At 39.1% G+C, this 26,114-nt stretch overlaps 1 protein-coding gene across 4 annotated transcripts in view; it reads left to right on the plus strand.

The window, feature by feature from the left end:
* The window catches only part of ptprga (protein tyrosine phosphatase receptor type Ga), a 429,346-nt gene extending 405,142 nt beyond the window's left edge, over nucleotides 1–24,204 (plus strand). For all 4 annotated transcript variants that reach the window (XM_037102522.1, XM_037102523.1, XM_037102525.1 and 1 more), the window contains 13 exons: nucleotides 515–597; nucleotides 808–942; nucleotides 1,425–1,559; nucleotides 2,632–2,807; nucleotides 4,213–4,348; nucleotides 5,143–5,289; nucleotides 7,367–7,460; nucleotides 8,349–8,425; nucleotides 9,464–9,592; nucleotides 10,913–11,059; nucleotides 11,372–11,514; nucleotides 19,897–20,032; nucleotides 23,197–24,204. In XM_037102522.1, coding sequence (XP_036958417.1) covers nucleotides 515–597; nucleotides 808–942; nucleotides 1,425–1,559; nucleotides 2,632–2,807; nucleotides 4,213–4,348; nucleotides 5,143–5,289; nucleotides 7,367–7,460; nucleotides 8,349–8,425; nucleotides 9,464–9,592; nucleotides 10,913–11,059; nucleotides 11,372–11,514; nucleotides 19,897–20,032; nucleotides 23,197–23,346 — 1,688 coding nt within the window. In that variant the 3' untranslated portion in view covers nucleotides 23,347–24,204. The remainder of the gene's footprint in view (nucleotides 1–514; nucleotides 598–807; nucleotides 943–1,424; nucleotides 1,560–2,631; nucleotides 2,808–4,212; nucleotides 4,349–5,142; nucleotides 5,290–7,366; nucleotides 7,461–8,348; nucleotides 8,426–9,463; nucleotides 9,593–10,912; nucleotides 11,060–11,371; nucleotides 11,515–19,896; nucleotides 20,033–23,196) is intronic.
* The last annotated feature ends 1,910 nt before the right edge of the window (nucleotides 24,205–26,114 follow it).

Here is a 26,114-nt window from a genome sequence, read left to right on the forward strand (position 1 = left end):
TCTGCATCTTTTGTCATTCAAACTGCAGCAGTGAATCTGTATGAAAACATATTTACATGTGTATTAAGACATGTAAAGGCACATACAATATGTGATAGGCGAGTCAGTTCATGTTGGAATACTTTCTTACAACACGAATATTACTGTAAATTCTAGATGAGACATCAAATATGTGTTTTTGTCATTGTCAAATCTCTTGTTATTATAGTTATTCTATTTATCCAACAAATGCCAAATCTGTATATTTTATGCTGCAGTAGTTTGTGTTTAAATAAGCACTCTGTATTTAGGTGAGAAGAGAAAGATCCCCATTGGCTGATTTGTTTTGCTTACTTTGTTTCCATGACTGAATAAACAAACTGACCTTAAAGGACGACACAATTTATACTGTTTTAATTTGTTTATATGTGGCGGACCCTGCCACCTCTCTAGCTTCAAACAGTGTTCTGGGGCCTTATTTTCCCTTTGAGAACAGCTAGTTTGTTGTTGTTTTACTGTTCTGTTCCCTATTCAGATGACCACAGTAGGGTGAAGCTGAGGCCACTGGCTGGGAAGGACTCCAAACACACAGACTACATCAATGCCAACTATGTGGATGTAAGTGCTTCTGCTTCCATCTAAAATACTGATCTGCATCTGTTTGACTTTATGATGATGAGAATCATTTTGCTGCAAGTCTAATACAAAACAATAAAGACACTGGAGACATTCTGTTTTGGAAGAATTTTGATTATAAAAGCTTGATATGATTCTGTATGCCACATACTGCCAAACTATTAATCTGTCTCTTTGTCTTTCATCCATTAGGGTTATAATAAGCCTAAAGCCTACATTGCCTCCCAGGGACCACTTAAGTCTACTTTTGAGGACTTTTGGAGGATGGTGTGGGAGCAAAACACCGGCATCATTGTCATGATCACCAACTTAGTGGAAAAAGGCCGAGTATGTTCTGACAAGACAAACTCAGTGTAGATTTCTGAATGTTTCTTTGCTTGTTGACCCAACCAGTTAATCTTAAACACACAGTGATAGACTACCAGGTCTATGGAGCTGTAGCCAGTGCTGACAATACAGATGTCAGTGCTTCACACAACTTTCATCAGATGTGTTTGTAAAGCTATTATAAACAAGTATGATAAGGCTTTTATTAACATTCTTAAGCAGTTAGTTTCAAATGTGTTTAAAAGTTTTAAGACACAATAAGAAACTTGTTTATTAAGCTATTAAAACCTATGTTGTCTTGTTGATGCTAATAAGCAGTTAGTAAGGAGAAATCGTGGACTGTTTATTACAAGGACCTTCATATAAAGTCTTACTGAGCCCTCTTCAGGGGTTTACATATGGGGTCACCATATTTACCTCACTTTGTGTGTGTGTGTGTGTGTGTGTGTGTGTGTGTGTGTGTGTGTGTGTGTGTTCTACAGAGAAAATGTGACCAGTACTGGCCAACAGAGAACAGTGAAGAGTACGGCAACATGGTCGTCACGCTGAAAAGCACCAAAGTTCATGCCTGCTATACTGTTCGCTGCTTCACGCTGCGCAACACTAAAGTGAAAAAGGTGAGACTAAGAAGTGAGAAGGGAGGAGTTCTCCATTTTTTTTTTCATGATTTTATGTATTTTATTTACAAAATATATATTTTTTTTTTGTTTTACAGTGGCAATTAATTAGATATGGCAAACTGTGGCACTCTCCAGATTAAGTTTAAGTGTTCAGGGCATTGTGGCGTTGGCGGGGGGAATGTTGTACGATGTCATGGTGTTATAGCCATGAGCAGTCGACCCGCGCTGACGAGGTGCAAGTGTTTTTCCTCCGCACAGGTAAAGCTGTGTACCTGGAGGACTTGTTAGAGGTGTACTAGTCACAAACCACAGTAGGCGCCTGTCACCTGCAGCACTTTGACTGTGAACTCACTGAGTCTGCTTGAGCTGCTCCCCCTGCAGTGTTTAAAAGTAACCCACTGACTACACAGCGCAGGGTATGTCCCTATCAGGGTGATAATATTTGTTGTTATTGGAGAAAAGCACTGTTTATGAAACTCTGTTTACTTGGTGATAGATACACAAACAAAGCACTTGCAGTTTGGCAGCTTGTGATATGAAGCAAAATCGGGAAATCTTTGATTTGTATCAGCAGCAGCACAGCTCAAAGAGCCTGAAAGTCACAGGTAAAGAAGGTCCATCATCTAAAAGTACAAACAGTAACCCAGGAGCACAGTACTGAGAGCCGAACACAGAGAGGTTCAAACAACAGTATTTTCTTTACTCACTTGCTCTGTGTGAACTTGCACAAACACAGCAGCACAGTTACCCCTTGTTGTGAGGCTGTAGTGGAAACACATGTCATGGGGGTGATTGTGTGTTTATTATTATAAAGACTAAGACTGATACAAGAAAAAGTCAAGACAATCCTCAGTTGGTTATCAGGATCAATGTTTCCTTTGGTCTGCAACTACAGTGATCTGAAACTGTTACTTCATTACACTGACCAGGTGATAATATCTCTTCATTAATGAGCTATTGTTTCACTTAATTTACTTTTAATAATGCATTGCTTGTAAAGGTTTGTGGGTAAGATGTTAGTAAGATAATGTAACAACATTTGCTCCTTTCCTTCTACTCTTCCATTCAGGGTGGGAAGGGGAACCCTAAGGCGAGGGCCCAGAGTGAGCGTACAGTGCTCCAGTACCATTACACCCAGTGGCCTGACATGGGCGTCCCTGAGTACACTCTGCCCGTCCTCACCTTTGTCCGCAGGTCCTCCACCGCCCAGATGCCGGACATGGGACCCGTGCTCGTCCACTGCAGGTAGTTCGATTGTCCTGCTTTCACTTCACTGTACATCACTCTGTTCTCTGCTCCCCTTCCATCTTCCACCTTACTGACACTGTCGTCACTGTACACATTAAAACTGCTTTGTCTTTACACACACACACACTTATGTACAATTTTGTACAATGGTGGATAGTATATAATAATAATATAAAACATAGTAATAGATTATATAATAATAATAATAATAATAATAATAATAATAATAATAATAATAATAATAATAATAATAATAATAATAATAATAATAATACGTCTGTTCCTTGTTTATAGTAAGAGCCGAACATTTGTCATTCTGTGTATTTGTCATTTTTCACACACTTCTACAGTCTTTTTAAATACATCTTTTTGGATCATTGTGAAACAAAGACATTAATTGAGATGCTAAAAGCAAAACTGTTTTTATCTTTTTCAGCACTTGGCATTTTTAGACAGAGATGTGACACATTAACTTAAAGCTATCAACTGAACACCTTAAACACCTATACCTTTGTGTTTTTCTACACTGGTGTTTAAAGCACAACAGCATATCTAAGCAGAATCACTGAACCTGCCGTTACTGTTAGCAGCTTGTATTTAAAGGCACATTACAGTAAGGCAGGTTGAGAAATTACTGGTAATTGTCTGCTGACTGTGGCCCCGGGGGGAACGAGTATGAAGCTCTTCACTATCATCTGCACTGCAATGGTCGATAATAACTTGTCACACCACCTCACCCCTGTGGCTGCAGACACACCACTCATTACTACCATTTTGTACCAGGACACAGACACACAGACATCCTCCTACTCATTATGCAAAAAGAGCAGAGCAGACAGAGACATACTCAGAGTCACCCTGCTGCTTTAAAGCAACAGGAAACATAAAGTCATGAATTTGTAAATACAGTGAAGGTGTTAATTATATCTGTGACCAGTTCAGAACATATTCAACAATCCTTAGTATGCTGATGGACAGAGGACAGTGCTTTTAACCACAGTCACAGTGTGATGTGACACATTAACTACAAGCACACAAGTGACAGAATCTGAGGCTCAAAAGAGAAAGTCTGCAAAATATCACTTAGATGATTACATCCTTACCTGACATTGAAAGTTGTAGGCTGCCACTATGCATTGTTCAATCTGGACTAACACATAAATGGATTTGTGTTTTGAAAGTAAAATATTATTATTTTTACGTATGTTTTGTGAAGAGCAATAAAGTAAAATGTCCTTCAATGTATGTGAGTCGGAAACTTCGTTCATCTCTGCAATAAAGGCACTAAAATGTCATTTTGCCTCCATTTTAATGCTAATTTCCCATATGTAAAGCATTCTACGTATTGTTCTTCTGTTTGGCTCTTCCTGCTTTACCTCAGTGTTACTGTGTTGTTTTGCAGTGCTGGAGTGGGTCGTACAGGGACATATATCGTCATAGACAGCATGCTGCAGCAGATTGCAGATAAGAGCACAGTTAATGTACTGGGCTTCCTCAAACATATACGCACCCAGCGCAACTACCTAGTCCAGACTGAGGTTTGTATAACTCTGTGTGTGTATGAGTATGTGTGTGTGAGTGAAGGATGGACAGCTAACACAATGATGTGCCTCAGTGTTAACAGTCAAACCTTTCAAACCTAGAAATTCTGGTGTATTGACAAAAATGCCAAAAGAATTCACTTTGTGAAAATACACAATGTACCAAATTCATAGCAACTTTACACACCGCAAGAAGTAAGGATTAAATAAAGGTGAAGGGTTACATTAAAAGTACATTAATCTGAAACCTCCAAGTTCATTTATGATTTTTCAAGAGGCACAGACCAAAGTGCCTGTAGACTCAGTTGGATGGACCTAGAACTAGAGATAGTTAACGTGACAGCAGAAACATCCATCCATGGTAACCACAGACACATTCAGCAGTCACTTGTCAAACTGAAACAACCGCAGTGTGGCAATATCGTTCATAGAACGCTGTCTTAAAGTGCGCTTGGTATCTGTGTTAGACCATGAATATCCTTTATAAAAGTGTAGGTTTATGTTGTGTGTGGTTTTACTGATACTGATCACTTTTCTTGAATTATCTTTCTCTAAACCCCTCACACCGGTAGGGTAGTCAGTTTCTCTGATTCTGCACACATCTAAAGTAAAATCCAAAATGTGGTTTTAACTAGTCCTTAATCTTACTGCAGAATTGCAGCTACAATGACAATCTATGGTTTAGGCATACCAAATACGAGAATATAGATTTGTATGTTTGCCTATGTAAGTCCACCTACACCAGCTGCTTATCACCTATTTTGTCATTTCTCACCTGTCGGCTGATCCAGGAGCAGTACGTCTTCATCCACGATGCCTTGATGGAAGCCATTTTAGGAAAGGAGACGGAAGTGGCATCCTGCCAGCTTCACAGCTACTTTAACAGCATCACGGCACCAAGACACAGAAGCCGGACACATCTGGAGAAACAGTTCCAGGTGAAGGGGCCAGTGATTAATATTCATTTCACATTTAGCAGATTTAACATCTTTATCAATATGAATAAAAATGGGTTCAGAGTTAGGAACAAAAGATGTTTCTTAATACGAAGTTACAAAGTCACAAGATTTATAGATAGACATCTAATTTATTTAATTACATTTTTTTCAGTGGGTGATTATTGTGGCCGAACAATTTTATGATAACAATTTTATTGCAATATATAGAGTTTCTGAAAAAGAAAGCCTCACGGTCAAATTCATCTTAACTGTGTATCTTGTGTGTAACAAAATAATCACATTCATTTTACCAATGTAGGGAAGGAGTCTATGAAATCATATATGTCTGCAGTTTTGACATCATTTGTACAGCAGTGAATCAATGAGCAGCAGCCACATGGCAGATCCATGTCACACACTAGCTAGCTAGCAGTTAACTATTATTGTTGAATGGCAGGAGGCAACCAAAGTTGAGCCCCATTACCACCACCTGATATAATAAAGGGATAACAAAAAGAATATAAAGAATATTATCATTTTTTCTATTATGGTCAAGAAATTGACATTTAATTTCTTGAAAATCAAGGTTGTCAGTACCAGTTTTCAGCGATACCCCTACTTCATATCAAAGACTGAGACTCTTTGGAAGCTCCTCCAGAAAAAAACACATCTGTATGTTTCCCTTCAGTCAGAGGAGTCTGTTCCATTAACAAAGCCTTATATGAATATAATAATTCTCAAACTAAAAACATATTTTGTGAGATTTGATCAAGACTGATGCCATCTTGTTCCTCTCTGGCCCAAATAAAAATAAGACTAGCATGTAAATAATGACAACAAAATATAATTTATATATTATTCATTGATAATGTCTTGCTAAAAATAAACATTCTCCCCATCAAATGTTATGAAATCATCCAGCGCTGGTTTATATTGGTTGTGGGTTTGATTAGGGTTGGCTGGAAGTCTTGATAACAGGAAAGTACAAACTGTTACTTCATCACTTTTCCCCAATGAGTCCAAGGTCTAGACTGGATGGGGTGTGTGTGCAAAACAATAGCTTTCTTTGTTATAGTAAGGCATTTATGCCCTCATGGCAGGATTAGTATTTAGCTCCTTTGTTTTTTCTCTCATCTTAGCCACTGTTTTCAGCCAGTTTGGTCCACCGTGTTTTTCTCAGTTCTAAGCTGGGGATTTTCTGTTGTGAGTGGCTTCCTGTTTTCCTTCAGGTTTTATTACAGAGCTACTGTAGTTGTTGAAGTTTCTCTGAGAATCTGATGCTAGTATGTTGACTGAAACTGGTGCTAATACTGAAAGGGTAAATTACATATATTTTAAGTGCTGTGTCGTAGGCAACTGGACTTCATCATCCAAGAGTCTTTATCAGTTCTAACTTACTGGAGGGGAGTTGCAGGCTTTTAAACCCTGTGTTGGAGTTTCCTTACAGAGTCATTAAGGACACGTGTGAGCTCTGAGCGCTAAACACAGCGGACTACCACACCAAAGTCACTGATCTGCTTAGTGATACTGACACCTATGAGACACTGAGGTGAGCCCCTACCAGTAGTTACAGAAAGAAGCTTGCAACAAGTGAATTTCCTTGTTGTGGGATCAATAAAGCCTATCTAGTCTAATCTATGGAATATCTGCAAAAAATGGAAAATGACAAAACCATTGACAGGCCATAATACAACCACTCAGACCCATCAGCAGCAGCATTGACTCAGTTACAGCATATCTAAGGACTTAGCCAGTATCCTAACTCTTTTGGTCGGTAACACTCAACACAACATGAAAAATCCACAGTAATACTGGACTCAGATGAAACTATGGTTCTTTTTGATGTCACATCAGCTTTTACATGCATTTCCACTCAAGAAGCAGTGAATATGGTGAATAAAACACCTGCTCCAGGACAGCATTCTGTCCAGCAGAACCAAGGTCACCCCAGACTGCATTTGTGTCTTACTTGAGTGTGAGTGGGATCCCAGTTTTGACCACAGACAAACAAACCCAAACACCCGTTGTCATGGCTGGTAAATATTCACCCTCCTTCTATTTTGCTTTTGTGTTTCAGCTGGTAACACAATGCAATGGCAGATACATGGAATGCTTCAACGCTCAGAAGGAGTGCAACAAAGAAAAAAATCGAAATTCCTCTGTGGTGCCATGTAAGTGTTCTGCTCATTCAAGAAATGTAATGTGTAAAATTTTAATTAAACTTACTATCAAAAAGCAGAAAATAACAATTTCCATTGGTACACAGAGAATCATAGAGCAACGCTCTACAACACACATGCTTTCTGAAGTCATGGTTCTTGAGTTTCAAAGGTTTGACACAGAACATATAATAGTTACACTGAATTGGCCTATACAATGGGACATAACCATAAGAAATGTTGTGTCAGTTAAACATTTGACTTCATACATGTCAAGTTTTGCAAATAAAAACAAACCAGTTTTTACTAACCCCTTCTGAGACTGACAAATAGATAGGTCATCCTGCATACGGTACCTCATAACAACCAGGACTGAAGCTTACTTAAAGGCTTTTGTTATTCCTAATTAAACGGTTGTGTCACCATGCAGTTGTTTAATTTGCAACAACATGTTCAACCTAAAAAATGTAATATTGATACACAAAGTTTCTTGGCTTTCGCTTTGAATGGTGTGCATGCAAAGTTTGTTGTTTGCAACTTCAAGCATAAAATTATCATTTTCATATCAGCCTTAAAAAATGATACAGCTAAAACCTTAACATGGACTACTCTATTGTTTACGGGCTGTCTTATCCCTCTATCATGATTAATTTACTCTGTGTATTCTGCAGCTGTTACACAATCTGTTGACAGTCACTGGTTATTGCATAGTTCTCTGAATCATCAGCCAAGAAGTACCAAGAACTGTCTACACTCAACCAATAACAGCAATAGGATGAATGAAAGCGCACAGAGTGGCTTGTCAGTGTGATCACTCTGTTTTAATAACCTGCTAAATGGCTTTTCTGTCTGTCTTCACATCACCCCACCCCCTCTCTGTCTCTATGTATCTGCAAGCAGCGGAGCGAGCGAGGGTCGGACTAGCACCTTTGCCCGGCATCAAAGGCACAGACTACATTAACGCCTCTTACATCATGGTCAGCATTTCCACTTCCTCTGTTAATCATTGATTTTTTTTTTTTACCCTCTCCTGATATTTTGACTCAGAGCGGGTTTCAACAAGTCACACTAGTCAATATCACTGTGTGTTGATGTACACGGGCTCTATTGCTTCAGCAGGTACCAGGCCTGAGAATAGGTAACTCTTGTACATACGTGACCACGTCGTAGCGTTGTCGCATCACAGTGGAGAACATCACAGGGAACATGACTAACTTTTTTTTGTGGCTTATTTTGTGTGGTTTTGGCTGTAGACAGCACTCTCACATTCCTATATTTCTTGATTATTCAAGACAGTGTAATACGCATGATAATACTTAAAGTCTACGTTGTGTGTGTGCAAAAGACTTCTGACTTTTAGTTGATTGTATAGGTTAAGCACCTAAAAACACTTGATCCTACAGTTCCCATAATGTGACTCGATATTGTCTTCATATGCCCTTCCTGCCAGATAATGGCTACATCTTTCAAACTCCACACCAGATGACCAGATATGGGTCCATGGGTCCAAATGTGTAAATAGCCAGTGAAATACTAAATGCATTTTTTTTAACCGTAGTTTTTAGTCCTGATCCACATTGAGCCAAAAGACAAGATAATCTTTCAGGTAGATCTGAGGAAATAAGTGCGAAATGTGGTTGACCCAGATAGAAATTAAGAGACAATGTCACACAGTCATGATTATAACTCACCACATAACCTATGCTGTCTGCTGAGTCCACCAAGAACCACTGAGGCATTAGACAGAATGAAATAGGATCCTATGGAGACAAAAGACAGTTAATAACAGGCTAGAGTGAAATCATAGTAGTTCAGGACAGTCAAAATCTCTGTTTACTCTCCTATAAAATGAAACCAAATCCCACCTGTGCAGATGACTTTCTGATGATAAGCTGGGCATTGAGGCAATGTATGTTAACTGTTTTAAGCGTTACCTAGATCCAAATGATTGTGATTTAAGCAGTGTGGTGAGGCTCTCACTGACTTGTCTTTTTTATCCTTTTTTATCATTTCAGGGTTACTACCGGAGTAATGAGTTCATCATTACCCAGCATCCTCTGCCTCACACCACAAAAGACTTCTGGAGAATGATCTGGGACCATAATGCACAAATTATTGTTATGCTGCCTGCCAACCATGGACTGGTAGGAAACTAACAAAATACTGTGAAGGGTGATTAGTGAGTGCCAGCTACCACATTCTCAAGTATTTTCTGCCTACTAAGCCTGCATTTAAGGTATTGTGAATCACACACACATAGCTTACCATTTTGTGATTCAGGTTAGCAACGATAGTAACCTCCACACAATCCTGTGTGTGATTCTCATGACTTTTGCACACTCATATGCATTCCCCAAATACACACATATATGTTCATATGCACACACTATATCAGGGATCTCAAACTGCCAGCCCCCAGGCTATCTCCACACTTTGTGGATAATGTGCAGCAGTCATTTCAGCATGGGAGAGTAATGGGTTTCCCTCAATATAAACATATTTTCTTTTACAAATAGCAAGATCAGAATTGTAGAAATAGAGAAGCGACTTCTAAATGAGCCTTCAAAGGGAAACTGTTCAGATTTTATCTGTCCATAGCTGTGTCCACATGTTGGGGATCTTAAGAATCAGAATCAGAATTCCTCTATTGTCCCACAAACTGGGACATTTCTTTGCCACAGCAGCCAAAGGACAGTAATATTACAGAAAACAATAATAATAGTAGAAAATAAATATAGAATAGAACAGAATAGACTTCTATATACATATAAAGATATAATATGAACATGTAATTATAAACAGTGTGGCAGTGTGTTGTAATTTACAAATAATACATTTGGGTATTAAATACTTCTGAGCTTCAAAAAGTTCTGCATATGGCAACAATTTTACCTGGTAATCCAGTGATAGCCATGAAACCAGATTTATATATTTAGCCATGTAGACAAAGGGTTCCCTCAATATCTGTGGCCATATCTTCCTTCAGCATAAATGAGACTTTAGTGGCTCGGGAGTCCTTTAACATTACGCTCCTGGTGTAACACATCCGAATCTGTGACGGAATTTTCAGCAGTCAAATTGCAGTTGGGTTTTAATGGGGTAGAGAAATGTGTAAAAACATTCCATCAAGAGTCAGACAGTGTTAAAGGACAGCAATATTAAAATGGTGGAGTATTGTTTTATTGAACATTTAAGGTGTTGCCTTTCAAAATAAAACAGGATTGAAAGTGACACGATAAGGACCAGACATAACTAGCAACCACAAAATGAAATATATCAGGACTCCTGTCTCACCTTGTAACATTTGCAGACACATGTTAGGTGATTCTACTCTGAGGTCTACCAAATCAAATAAAGATCCTTTAAAAATAACTTAGACAAGTGTATTCACAGCTAGAGTAATTATTTGATACATTGTTAATGTATAATCACAGGCGTGAAACAGTCTCTGTGCTCTCATGCAGGCAGAGGATGAGTTTGTGTACTGGCCCAGTCGAGAGGAGGCTATGAACTGTGAGGCATTCACTGTCACCCTCATCAGTCAAGACAGACTCTGTCTGTCCAATGAGGAGCAGATCAGTATCCACGACTTCATCCTGGAAGCTACACAGGTTAGTCAGAGTGCATGTGTGCGGCATGCGTGCATGACAGAGTGCCGTGTTTGATTGTTGTTCTGCTTTTGGTTTTTACTTTAACTGAATTTTTTTGGCCCTCAAAGCTAAATTTCATAATTTTAGTGATTCTTTGTATGTGTATTCTAAGCCTCAGGAACTGGATAAGCTCAAAACCTTATTTTAGACAATACTCCAGTCAGCCGGATGAGATGGATATAGCTGTTTATAATCTGAACATCTTTCATCTAACTCTTGTCTCCCTTTCTCTTGCATTCTTTCTGGCTGTCTCGACCTCTATCCGTCTAACAGGATGACTATGTATTAGAAGTTCGTCACTTTCAGTGCCCCAAATGGCCGAACCCTGACACACCCATCAGCAGCACCTTCGAGCTCATTAACGTCATTAAGGAGGAGGCCGCTGCCCGTGATGGACCAACCATCGTCCACGATGAGTCAGTCTGACATTTTATTTACTTCTATATTCTCTCACCACATCCTAAGATGGTAACATTTAAAACAGTGAACACATCCAGCAACATCATCATCAACAAAATACAAATACAAATTCATAAGAGAAGTTGATACACACCAAAATGCTCGAAATGCAAAGCCATAAATCAAAACATAAAAAATAAATATTATTTTATTAGATTTAACATCAAATTCATCATCTAGTGACACAATTTCTCAAACTACCTTGCCTAAAGAGGAGAAAGCAATCTTATAAAATCATAATCCAGTACTGGGCCCACCATTCCATGGAATGTGTCCACTTTAAAGCACATGAATTGAAAAAATCATAAAGAGGGAAAAATGTTGGATTTTTTTTTATGGTATCTTGTTTTCACAAAAATGTGCAGGGGTTGACCTATAGTCAATAGGGAGACTCATTGTAACATTCAGATAATGATTTTAGAGGACGTCTTTGATCTTATACTCTTGATTAAGACCTGTAGGTGTGAATGTCAACAGTCAGGGATCTGATGTGCTCCTGGGTGATTTACCTCTCTGAAATGCACTGCCCCTGGGTTATACTGGTCCTGATTCTGGATTCAAATTCTACGTTGTTTTGCCTACATATGCTAAACCTCGTTTAATAAAAAAGATGACATGTGTGTGGTTTAGAGCTCAAAATGTGCCAGTGAATCAATATTCTGTCTGCTTGTTTTTTAGTCTGTTTGTTTTGTGCATAAATTATTATAAAGTTATCATTTTGTAAATGATGCAGGGTACAAGCTAAATGTATTATGTTTGTAAAACACAAGGGATTAAAAAACTAGACTATGTTTGAGTCCTTAATGCTACATCTGTTTAAGAAAATTGAGCCGTTGATGATGAATTGAGATGGCTCATGGAAGATTCAGCCTGAAGAGTGAAGCTGCTATGTAGTCTGGCGCTACAGCGGCAGATACTTCTGTATGTGTTGTCAGATGGCAGCAGGGTGAACAGACTGTGGCTGGGTGGGTGTTGTCATTTAGTATCTTTGGACTCTGTGCAGAGACAGATGTTGCTAATGCTTTGTAGACGGGTACCATTATGTTTTGAATGCTGAGCTGAAGTAAAAAATAAAATTTAAAAAAACACAGCACCTTGACGTAGCTGCTCTTATTGTCCAGGTGTGTGGAGACTGAGTGAACACCTGTGGATATGGCATGCGCTGTGGATCCTTTGGCTCTGAAGGCATACTATTGAGGGTCCAGGCTGGCAGGAATGTTGTCTTTGAGGTGCTGGAGAACCAATTTCTCAAAGCACTTCATCAGGATGGGGTTGAGAGCCATAAGGCAGCAGTCGTTAAGACTAAGCACAGCAGAATTTCTAGGTACAGAAATGATCTATGAAGATGTGTTGAATTAGAAAATCTCAGTGAAAATAGAACAATACTGTAGATAGTACTGCATTTCACTGGGCCCAGTGGCATATGCAATTAGTAGTCTGAAATAGTCTGATATGATGTAATAGTCAAATAGTCTGATATGATTGAACGAAGGGAACTACAACACTTTCTATGGCTCTTCTATGCCTTGTCGTGTCTTATGATTTATTGATAAGACAGCAAAGTCATGCAAAGTCATGCAATAAAATATCAAATGAACTGTTCCTATACATTTCAGTTTCAATTTGGACAGAAAACACTTAATGTAAATGAGCCTTAAACTTCCAGAGACAGACAACTTAGCCATTTGGTACAAATAACAAGAAAGGGAAATGTAAAAAATAAAATACATATCTGTCTGTATCTGTATGAAATACAATACAGCAATAGGCGACAAAATGTGCACTTTGTGCTATAGTTACATTGATTGTGCTTTGTTACAGATTTACTGTGTTTTTCTGCAGCAGAAGTTTTAACTTTTGAAATGGATGAAGCATACAGAGACACTGGCAGTGTGACTATTCTGCTGCAAGCATAGTGAGGAAAGACACCCAGCAAACTGCCCAATTAAACATAATGAAAGTGTCTTTAGTATTGACACACATTAGTGTTCTTGAATGATACTCTAATCCAGACGCTCCGCTCATGTTTATTCATTAGAATAACGAAGATTGCTTGTCGCATCCTCTAGAAGAAAAGTGACTAATTGAGTACTTCATCTGGTTGCTATGGCACAGCCGGCTTTCGGCGTCGTGGAGATTGTCAGTTAGAGTCTCGTCCTAATTGTCTGCACACTCATTATTCAGCCAGGCATGGGTTGTTAGCAGTGGTTTCTTCTGAGCTCCTGACAGGGCTGCTAATGGAAGAGGAGACCCTTAACATTGTGAAGGCGACCCACCTTTCTCTCAGGAGCCTCACACCAGACTGAGCTGTCGTTCTCAGGCGGATTCACTTGCTAAGAAATCTTTAATCTCAGAGATGAAATCCCTCAACTGTGTGGGTCTTCACTCCCTGGTTGAGTGGCTGTCAAGGACATCCCAGACACTGACTTGTAAAGGTTTTCACATTATTCCATATCAGAAATTTTTAAAGACAAGAAGGAACAAAACAAGTGACTTAACTTACTTTTGTGAGAGATTATTTATTAAAGGAACAATTTTACAAATGGCCTCTTTTCCATAAATATCACAATGTGGGGATCATAAACAGTAACAGGTAGTGTGTGATAAGTAGTGGGTCAAACTGGCATACTTTGCAGACAGGCATAACAGAAACTCTACTTCCAGTCCCTTCTCCTTTATTGTTTGTCAAAACATTGTGGAGGCGAAATGATGTAACATGGTGCCCTGGTAGCTCATCTCCCAGAGCTGAACAATGAACAAAAACTTCATCCATCCTTCCTCCAACCTCTCCACCTCCACCCCCCTTAATTCAGGTAAAGTCTTCTTTATGAGGTTTTATAAGCTAAGTAAGCTTCTTTGATGCTGTGTGATGCAGGGGTATCATTTCTCAGTCACCCCCAGGCCCTGGGGAGGAAGCTGGCTGAAGAAGGCCACCTCATGCTGTTCATTCACCCACCCAGAACTCGCCCAGACCTAATGAGAAGGGGCTTGTTCCTGTGGTTAATTCAATTATTTTTTGTAATTTTCTTTAGATAGGTTTAGGGTTAGATATTCAACACACGTGGCATATGGCTTAAAAAACAGCAAATGAAACAAAAACAAAAGACAGTTTATAATGACAAATATTTCACAGATGCACCCATATATACTTTTTCATTTTTAATGAATAGAAAGAGTTTCCCAGACTTGAGAAGATGTCCTTTTTGTATTGTTCATTCAGGCAAATAAGTATTTAAAAGAAGCAGCTTTTGTCATTAGTCTAATCCATTCATTTAATGATGTCGTTTTTGTGTTTTTGCAGTTCCCTAAAACAACTCCTGCTGCAGCACTGAAACTATTTACCAATAAGCCAAACTGAGCTTTAGTGACATCTGGTGGCAAAAATGTTTTATCCCTCAGAAGACTGAGGATAGTGTGGTAATGACTGTTTTACCCAGTTTCGCCAGCACGTCCCTCCAAAAAGGACTTACCACAGAGCATTCCCACATAGCATGCAGGAATGCACTCACTGTATCCTCACATTTCCAACAATGTGTGTAAATGATCTATGTATAATTGTATAGATTATAAAGTCACTTACTTACTAATACGCTGTTATCTAATATCAATAACAAGATATCTCTTGTGGCCCAGCCAGTACTGGATATTATATCCTGCCATGTCCCCTCTCCAACATCATGTCCTCAGTCCCTTTTCCAAATTGCACTTAGATAATCACACTTGTCACTTTGTGTATTTAATGCCTTTGTAGAACAGTTAAGCACTGTGCATTATGCTTGGAAGGTCAAATAGCTTCTGTATCACGTTGGGTGATACCTGGTAAAGTTTGAACAGGCTCCCTGTACCGCTCCTTAGCATATTTCAAGATATGTATGTCTTAAATGTGTCATCTCTACACAAATCATTAATCATACATATACCACTCCCCTGCCAACTTTTCCAGTTTTAGCATTTCCCTATTCATTCTTGAGGGTTATTCAATAGAAGAATAAACTAAACTTTTCTTAAATTCACCTCGGACTATACCGACTGGGAGTGCTCGATTATGGGCTTCATTTCTCCATCAGTTTGTCTCACCTGCGAAAGGACTTGTATTGATTTAAAAAGGGCTGTCATAGATTTCCATCCATCCATCTTCTTCCACTTTATCTGGGGCCAGGACATCCCTCTCCCCAGACACTTCCTCCAGCTCTTCCGGGAGGATCCCAAGGCGTTCCCAGGCCAACCGAGTGACATAGTCACTCCAGCGTGTCCTGGGTCTTCCTCTGGGTCTCCTCCCGGCAGGACATGCCAGGAACACCTCCCGAGGAAGGCGTCCAGGGGGCATCCGATACAGATGCTCCTCTCGCTCTATTCCGAGCCCCTCCCAGGTGACAGAGCTCCTCACCCTATCTCTAAGGGAGCGCCCCACCACCCTGCGGAGGAAACTCATTTCAGACGCTAGTATCCTGGATTTCCCTGTTTTATAAAATCCAAGCAAGGATCGTATTGTGCCCAATATTTCACTAACTTGGCCATTTCAAATGACACATTATATATTTCCACATTTCAGCTGATCCTTGGCCTTATCCCATTCCATAAGTAGTTTCTGATCATTCGATTACATTGTTGAAATATCCCATTTGGTATATTTAGTGGTAACATCGTTGATATGTAATTAGATTGAGGAGCTATCCCCATCTTAACGGTATTTATTTTGCCCCACAGGCTAAGATTAATTCTCTTCCACCATTCCAGATTGTTCCTTATGTCCCTTAATTTTAACTGTATTCCCTAAATCTGCACACAATTTCAACCCTAAGTACTTCATGCCCTCTGGAATCAACTTGAATTGGAAAACAGAAACAATTAATCAAAAACATTTCCAAGAGACAGGCGTTGCCTCCGACTTACGCCAGTTAATTTTGTACCCAGAGATTTCCGAAAATGAGTCTATTGTCCTTAAAACGAGAGGTACGGATTAACCAGGGTCTGAGATCAGTAATAAAATATCATCTGCATACAAAAATTATTTGTTTTCACAACCCCCCACCCATACCCCATAATGTGTGTCTGCTCTTATCGTTGCAGCAAGTGGTTTTAGAAATAAAACAAACAGCAGAGGACTAAGAGGATCCCCTTGCCTCAAGTAAGGTTGAATAGAGCTGACATCAGACCATTAGTCAGGACAGATGCTTGAATAAATGAATAAATTATTTGAACCCATTTTAAAAATTCCTCCCCAAAGCCATATATTTCCAATGTATGCATTTGAAAAGCCCATTCCACCCTATCAAATGCCTTTTTGGCTTCAAGTGAAAAGGCAGTTATGGGTTCGTCTTCATTATGGCTAGACCAGATGTAATGAAAGTCTAACACTCTCCTTTAACAAAGCCAACTTGGCCCTTATGTATGACCTGTGGTAATACACTCTCTATCCTTTAGTACGAACTTTACTATCTGTATCTATCAGGATAACTGGTTGAAAGCTACACGGCTCAGTGGGTTCTTTGTCATGCTGCAAAATCAGTGATATTAAAGCCTTGTTAAATGTGTCTTCCAGTTGCCCTAATGTGAATGTTTCTATGTACACCTGTGAGCACAGGCGCCAGCATATCAATATATTTTTTTTTATAATATTCTACTGGTATTGCATCCAGTTCCCATGATTAACCTACTTTGAGTGATTGAAATAGCATTTCTTACTTCCTGTTCTGTAAACCATCCTCCATTTGCTTAGTCTGGATGATGGATCAGTTTCTGATTTATACAGTCTGGTATAAAAATCCATAAATACCTCATTCATTTCCTTAACACTGGTAAATGCATCCCCATTTTTATCTTTTATAGCTCGTTTTGTAATGCTTGCATCTTTTTGTTTCAGCTGCCTCGCCAGCAGTTTGTCTGCCTTTTCAGCATAGTCTGTTACCGCAATAGACCCAATGGTGCAGTCCACCACCCCTCCTCCGAGGTCATTTGATAACAAAATATTTGGGAAAAAAAGTGATATTTCTTTGTTTTTCTCTGGGATTTACAAGCCTCCAGATATCAACCAGGCCCAGATCCTTTCTATCGTTTGGTATTTTACCAATTGGCAAAGTTTTATCTAGAATCCCATCTTGTATCATGCAATGATTATGTTTCCATCCAATATATCCCCTAGCATTTGTTACCCTTATGGAACAATTCTGGCTCTTCCATTTTTGAGGCATGTATATTGCACAAATTGATCTTAATTCCATTTATCTTGGCCTTTACACATGGTATTCTACCTTCATTATCATTATGTTGTCTCATCACTACAAAGTTTAGTTTTTTTGTGGACAAATAGTGCCACCCTACACTTTCTGCCAGAGTAAGAGCTATGACATATTTGGCCAACCTAGTCTCTGTTAGATGTAATTATCTCTGAGTCAACTAGAAGGGTCTCCTGCATAAAGTCAAGCATTGCTCCTATTTTACTGGGTTCTGTGACCCGTTTGTGTTCCAACTAATTAGCCTTTGAATGTTAGACGTACCCTGATATCTTGAATAATTGTAATGTAGGATGTAATGTAGGAAAATACCTCAGACATCAGATATGTAGGAAATGAACAACCACTTGGTGAGCATGTAGAGTCCTGCACTCTGCTCAAACCATAACACAGAACTCATATAAAAATAACAACAGACATAGGTAGGAAAGAAAAAATGTCTTGCTTAAAGATAAACAGACAAATCCCCTATCCCCTGCCTTTCCATTCCATTCCATTCCTCTAAAACTTGTACCTTCCCAGACTAGGTCAGTGAGTTGTGTACAGTGGCCGACCCCTCGAACCTCTCAAAGTCCCCTCCTCGAAATAGGACTGTGTCCATAGTATTAAAGCCTTCACTGTCTTTCCAATTAAGTCAGCAGACATAGGTCACTCTATACTAGAAACTCCAGCCGTTGTTTATGTACACTGATCAGCCACAACATTTAATGGTGAATTACATTCATGTTCTCGTAACACTACCCTGTTCTGCTTGGAAATATTGGATCCTGGCATTCATATGGATACTAAATACCATGCGCCACTTATCCAAACAAACCGTGTACACCACCTCCCTGAATCAGTGTATGCTTGTTGGATTTTTTTATATATATATATATATATATATATATATACATACATATATATATACATACATATATATATATATATATATATATACATACATATATATATACATACATATATATATACATACATATATATATACATACATATATATATGTTTGTATGTGTATTTGTTTATATTTTATTATATATTTGGGTGTGTGTGTAAATTAAGCAAAAAAAAATTATGTGACCAATATGACCATGTTTGTAAAAAAGGAATGAGTGGTGACCAGATGGAGGGGGCTTCTATTGCAGTGGATTGGATGGAGGTAGATAAGTTCTCCATAGATAAGTGATTCATGAGGATGTTTTTCCACTGTGTGATGTTTGTGTCATTCTCTGGTTTACAGTTCATTGAGATGGTTGTCTTGGCGATGGTTTGATCTCTGAGGAGTAAATTACTATTTGATTTGTTCAGGTTAGTTCAGATTGATGTGCTTAGTACACAGAGTGAGTGGGATAAAAGGAGGTGGCTGCCCAGGGACGCAGGAAGTGACTCTGTGACTTTTTTTCCAAAATTGTTGAATGGGTGTGCCCGCCAGATAGCATTAATATAACCATCAGGGTTGTTTTGAGCGCAGTTCCAACATATTTCAGATGTAAATTTCATTTTAAGCATCTTCTGCCCAGTGAAGTGAATTCTTTGGAGTGTCTATACAGTATTGTGTTGTACTATGTGTTTTGGCAGATTTGGATGACACTTGAACCATCAGAACTGCAAATGACAATGTCCCGAGCATGACTGTAGTTCCAAATACACTGGCTGAGCAGACTGGGGTTAGGGAGGTTGGCCTTAAAGAAACGGGCACTAAAATCTTTTATAAATAAAAGCGTTCAGATAGAGAGTGAATAGAGGTGCTGTAGTAATAGACAGAATGAGAAAAAATGCATGTTTTTGGAAGATTAAAGCATTTTCTAGTAAACACCCAAAATAAAAGTATGAATACTAATATATAATGTAATACTAGTTTGTAATGTTCTGTGATCTTTTCATATCCTGTCAAAATGTCACACAGAAGATAGATTTCATTCTGATGAAGTTTGAAGTTTCAAGCCGCATTCCTGCTATACCTGTAAAAATCCAGAAATGATGTTAACAATCCAGCAGAGGGGTAACATACTGTTAGAGGTTTTCAGATATTATTGTGGAGATGCATGCTAACTCCAGACCCTGACCGTGTGTGTGTGTGTGTGTGTGTGTGTGTGTCTGTCTGTCAGGTTGGGAGCAGTGTCAGCCGGACTGCTGTGTGCACTCACCACCCTGTCTCAGCAGCTTGAGAGTGAGGGCGCCGTCGACGTCTATCAAGTGGCCAAGATGATCAACCTCATGAGGCCAGGGGTCTTCACAGACATCGTGAGTCTGACAACTACAACTGAAATAAAACCTCAAGATATACTCTATTCTTTAACATTCATTAGATATGAGGTACAATAATGCTTTTTGTTCAAAAGGAGTCCAAGTATATCATCCTTTCAGTGAACTCAAAAGTGATCTGTCAAGCACAAAGCAGCTATATAAAGAAAGATTACGTGACAAGCTAAGCAGTTGAAAATACTGTTATTAAGTTACCTTTCAAACCTCACAGGTGAGAGTGGATTATCCTGCTTATACTGTAACATTGCTACAATCCAAATAAAAGACATGAGCATCAAACGGAGAGCATGTCATGTAGCTGGGGTTGTGCTGACCATTTGAAAAGAAAAACAGGGTCTGGATGAACTTAGTTCAGTATTGTGAACAAGAGAGCATCAAGGCACATGGCAGCTTCACATCTACATTCAGCAAGGCTTTTCTGCCTCAGCATAACTACAGGCTAAGCACAAGGAGGACAAAAAAAAAAGCCAGAGGAGGAAAAAGCATGGTGTTTGGTTAGTGTGCCATGGTCATTCAATTATTTTTTTCATGAATGGGTGTCGAGTTAAAACTCCCCCAAGAGTACAGAAAATGTATTTTACAATGATCAGAAAGCAGCGGGAGGAGACAACGCTAAGTTTCACTTTCAGTTGCCGCCGGAGTAATTAAACCTGACGGAAAAGGAAAAAAAAACAACAACAACAAAACGTCATTCATTCATTGATTATAACCACCCGTGGGAAAAAGTCAGCACTTGGCCAAACAAAGGGAAGGCAGCAGGACAGAGGAGAAATACAAGAGCTCAGCCCAAGGATCGACCAAAGGACGCCACTGGTAAGAATGAATGAACGAATGAACGCATATAATAATTTAATATTGAATGTTAGATTTTGATGTGATATTTTGAGTTTGTTACTGTAATGTTAAGATTAATTTGAAATATTTAGTCACATCATCAGTCTAATTTGCTTAATCTATGATTCACTTTGTTACTTCATTAAATCTTGTAAATGATAACTGAACTGAATTAGTTAAATTAATAGAAGTTTTTTTAAATGTGTGATTTATTTAAATAAGTGATTTTGTTTAAATGAGAGAATTAAGTAAAGTGTTTAAATAAGAATTAAGAAATGTTTAATTTATTAAAATAAGTGATTTTGTTGCATAATTGCATTATGTGGAAAATAATTGCATTTTGTTTCTTTAAAGGTGGCTGGGTCAGCAGTTGAGCAACTTATTGAAGAGAGAAGATTCAGCAGTTTAACAAAACTGGTCAGAGTCATTGCCTGGGTGTGGAGAGCTGCTAATGAAGAGCCCAGCTAAGGCAAAGTGGGAGGCGATTCCTTCAAAGGAACAGGTGGGATCCAAAGCCAGACAAGCTGTTCTTTCCGTTAGAGAGTTTGAAGATGCCCTCAGGGATCTTTTCCTTGCAGCCCAAGAGGGCGTGACCTTTAACGACACCACCCTCAACAGACTGGCTGTGTTTAAGGAGAAAGTATCAGGACTTTTGGTGTGTGGAGGAAGAGTTCGGAGTAAATCACAGCACCAGTCATACCATATGAGGCCTGGATATCCACACTTCTCGCTCAAGAAGCCCACACAGCAAACCACGAGGAAATAGCAGGAATACTCCTAAGGATGAGAAAGAGGGCCTTGGTGGTGAATGGATAGAAACTGGCTAAAAAGGTTGTGGACAGCTGTGTCACAAGCAGGAAAGCCAGAGGAAGGAAGTGTCGGCAGGTCATGGCTGACCTTCCACTTGAGCGAACAAAACCAGCCAGACCCTTTGAGTTCACTACAGTAGATCTGTTCGGCCTGTATGAAGTGAAGGATGAAGTCAGGAAGAAAGTGAGGCTCAAGGTATGGGCAATTGTCTTCTGCTGCTTGGCATCAAGAGCTATATACACAGATGTTGTTAGTGTCAGCTGAAGGTTTCCTACTTGCCTACCAGAGGTTCACATCATTGAGAGGACATCCCAGAAAGCTGTGGTCAAACCCTGGGAAAAACTTCGTGGGAGCTAAACTTGCCCTAAAGGAGCTTTACCAATTTCTGGATCGGTTGGAAAGATCAGAACTCTAGAATGAGACTGCCAAATATGGGACAGAATGGAGCTGGAAGATCCATTCAGCAGACTCACCTCACAGAAATGGAGCTGTTGAAGCAGCGGTCCGGATAGTGAAAAAAGCCCTGCAGAACTCGGGAGGAGATGGTGTCTTCACGTGGGGAGGATCACAAGCACTTCTCTACATGGCATCCATCCTGGCCAACAAGAGACCCATAGACTTTAAAAGAATTTAAAAGAGAATTAATATACCTGCAGTTTATTAAAAGAAGTGATTTTGTTGCATAATTGCATTATGTGGAAAATAATTGCTTTTTTTGTACATTTTTGTTTCTTTAAAGGTTATCAACCTTTCTGTCTATGAAGTCTATGAAGACTGAAAATAAAACAGATGAGAAGATTGAGTTGTCCCTTTGCATCTTTCATGAGTTATCCATGCCATTTTCAAGTTTGGGCAGGAGCTGAGGCAAAAACTGAAAATAACTTGACAATGTGTATTATAAAACAAAGATGTAGTAATTTGATTTTTGCTGCAAAATCCACAAATCACATCACAGTTGACAAGACTTCACTGAATCATGATATGTGATATAACACATTGATGTGTTGTCTTTGGTCCTCTTTGGCCACTGCACGCACTAGTACTGTAACACTGCAAGCACACACACAACAGAATCCAAGTGCAGGCTGGCTTTACCAGGTTATTGCAATTGATGGCTCATTTGCCTGCAGTGAGATTTCTGTTGATGACAGACCTTGTTCTGCCATGTCCAAAATCATATAAAAGTAGGTTGTCAAAGACTTCTCAGCCGGGGCTAAAGAGACACAGTCTGTACATGAGCAGTCTTACACTTGGTGTTCTTTCCTTGTGAACAACCACATCTGGGGTCAGGATTTGAAAAAACACCCCTTTTTTCCTGTTTTGTAGTGATTTCACTTCATGTATTGTTGAAATAGAAAATGGAAATCAAACAGTTATGCAACCACTAAATTCTTTTTTTTTTTTTTTTTAAAAAACACAGTTTTCTAAAAAGAAGATGGAATGACCAACCATTGTCATGCAGCATATAATTCTCCCCTCTTCTCTCTATCTGTCCACAGGACCAGTACCAGTACCTATACAAAGCTCTGCTCAGCCTCGTCAGCACCAAGGACAACGACTCAGGCCTTCTGACCAGGGACTTTAATGGGACCATGGCGTCAATGTCTGACCAGTCTGACCAAGCAGAGAGCATGGAGTCGCTGGTCTAAGAGAGGCCTCTCGCGCACCTGGAGCTGAGCTGAGGGCTTCGTATGGGTCCAAACACCCTGCAAGGTCCCTGAGCCCAATGAAGGAGGCACTTAAACTTTGTAAAACGTCAAGGAACTATTGTGGACAAGACTTTTTGAGGCCTTTTTTTGCCAGACTCTTGGTTAAAATGAATAACCTGATTACTTTTTTACACTGATAAAAAGTTTTTGATATTTATTTTTTTCGCCATTTTATGTCTTAATGTTCTCCTACTGAAGAGTTTGCACCGCGTTTTTAAGTTTCATGATAGCGTCGGTAGGCAACGAGAAACACTTTCTGTCTTTTCTTGTTTGCACTATATAATGTCAGTGTTACTGCCTATACTAAAGCTGACACACTTGGCTTTTCTCCACTCAAGCTCAGATTTTTTTGACATTCCATGGCTTTGGCCCTTATTAAACCAACTGCTTCTATGAAGGACATTGTTCTACCTGCCACCTACCAGTTGATTTAAGACAAAGGACAGAGAAGGCACAAACTCTTCACCTCAGTGACAAAAACTCAGTGTGACCACCTCCGCCCTGCTCATCTATAGTACTCATATTACTGCTCATTTATCCCCAGAACCGAGATTTTGGAACATATTGCCACAGGAAAGTAGTGTTTGTTTTCTAAAATCAATTTCCTCTTCACCTTTATCTATTTCTTTGCCTTGTTTTTTCTTGTCACTTCTCCTTATTAGTACATCAGAATACCTAAAGTGGTATAACAACTGCTACTGTGAAATTTTATGATTTATTTGTATAATTCATTTTATGCTTTTTAATATATGGAAATACTGTATGTATACATATATGAATATATCCTTATCATAATAACTTTGTGGTTTTTGTACACGTCCTTTGTGGCCTCCTGCCTCAGGCCGGTCCCTCTCCATCACGTGCACTCCAGTACTTGCAGCTGATTCCCAGCCATTTGGAAGTGGACTCCCTCAGTCCTCTACGTTCTTGTATGCTGCTATATCATCTGAACTCACAGACACACACAAACGCACACATACAACGCCACCAACCGTGAGTGATTTTACTTTTGCAAAGTTGACACAACAGATGATGCAACAACATGACATTCCCTATCTTTCTGAAAATCGCATTTTTTTCCCCCAGTCATAGATTCATTCTGACAGACAAGCACGGATTAAGAACACAAAGGCCGGTATGTGGAGCCCTCATTACAGGGTTGAATCAGTGTGATCTGCAGGGGAAAAGAAGAGTCAAAAGCAAACTCTATGCAACAAGTTGGATAGGTTTTAGAAATCTGAAACAGGGTTCAAACAGTCTTCAAACTGTCTTGATTCAAGCTATTCATTTTATTTTTTGTTTTGTCAGAGTAAAAACAGCTAAACAGCCTGCTTATTTTGCTTCAGAGTCTTCAGGTGCTATGCAGGTTTGATGTGGTGTAAAAGGCAAGAATCTGACAAGAAATATGTTGTATTTATATATAAAATGTAAAGTTTATCCCTTGTGTTAAGAAACATGCTCTTTCGTTGTAATTATCTTTTTTCCAAACTTCATTAGAGTTGAGTTGAGTTTGGAAGAACCATAAGTACCAATCCCCATGTATAGATGAGAGGGAGTGCTCAAGGGTGTGGCTAGATTTCATAAAAGATACAGCTATTTGTCGAACATGACAAAGCTTTCCCCAGCCTGTTCTCGCTCCTAACACAGCAAACACAACAGCCTGTTCAGTGGCCCTATGCTTCTTAGTATGATGCTGTAGGTACTCCTCCACCATCAGCTCTGGAGGTGCTCCTCTAGTGTGGTTGAAGGGTCATTCACAGGACTTCCCTGTAGGAGACAAGTCCCAAGTGTCAAGGTTGACTGTTGACTTTCAAGTTATGTAAGTAAGGACATTTTTTTCTTTTACTTAACACGAGTTACATAAGTGAGGTGATGTAGTTTTTGTGCCTAAACCTAGCCAAACTGTGACCTTTTCCCAACATTGATAACAGTCCAAAAGTCATAACATGAAACTCTGAGTGAATGTCAGCAAGCTTTATAATGAAAGTCTAACTGAATTGGATATTTATCATTACTAACTTGACTGTGGAGCTCTGCCCGCGCAAAACTGATAATAGAGAAGAAGGTAAAGCGTCTCAGTATGAAGCCTAAGGCCACTGACCTGTTGGCATGTAGATGAAATAGCACTTAGCCAGTCATTGTCACAATGTCCCAGAGCCAACTATTGCTAATGAAAGTGTATTTATAACATTTAATATTCAAATATTCAAGTGTTGCTTTGAGAGGATTTTTACATGTTTCTTCATTTGTATGACACAGAGCCACAAAAAGTCTCATCATTCGAGTTACATGATTATCAGTGGCAGCTTAGATGTGCTGAAAGTAAAAGCAGTTTTAGCTTTCAGCATATATTGCTTTTTCTTAGTCAAATAATATGACAAACATTGAAAGAATTCATTTTGAGAAATGGAATCACAGATCATTCAAGAGTTATTGCATCTCTCAATACTTTCAGATTTCACTACCAAGTCTTTGGCGCTCAGCCCAAGCCCATTGGTTCCTACCCAAGACTTTAAAAATAGCTTTATAAAAAAAAAAATCATAATAATAAAAAAGTGACACACTCACCTAGTAAGTTCTTAAAACAGGTTATTAGTAGCACCAGTTCATTGACATTTTCTTTGGATTTGCTGACAGTGAATGTGTGTAGAATATGGTCGGCCTTATCCTCTGAATTAAAACAAATTTCCAGCTGCAGCCAAGTTACA

Source organism: Acanthopagrus latus, chromosome 6 (assembly GCF_904848185.1).
Source record: "Acanthopagrus latus isolate v.2019 chromosome 6, fAcaLat1.1, whole genome shotgun sequence".
NCBI lineage: Eukaryota > Metazoa > Chordata > Actinopteri > Spariformes > Sparidae > Acanthopagrus > Acanthopagrus latus.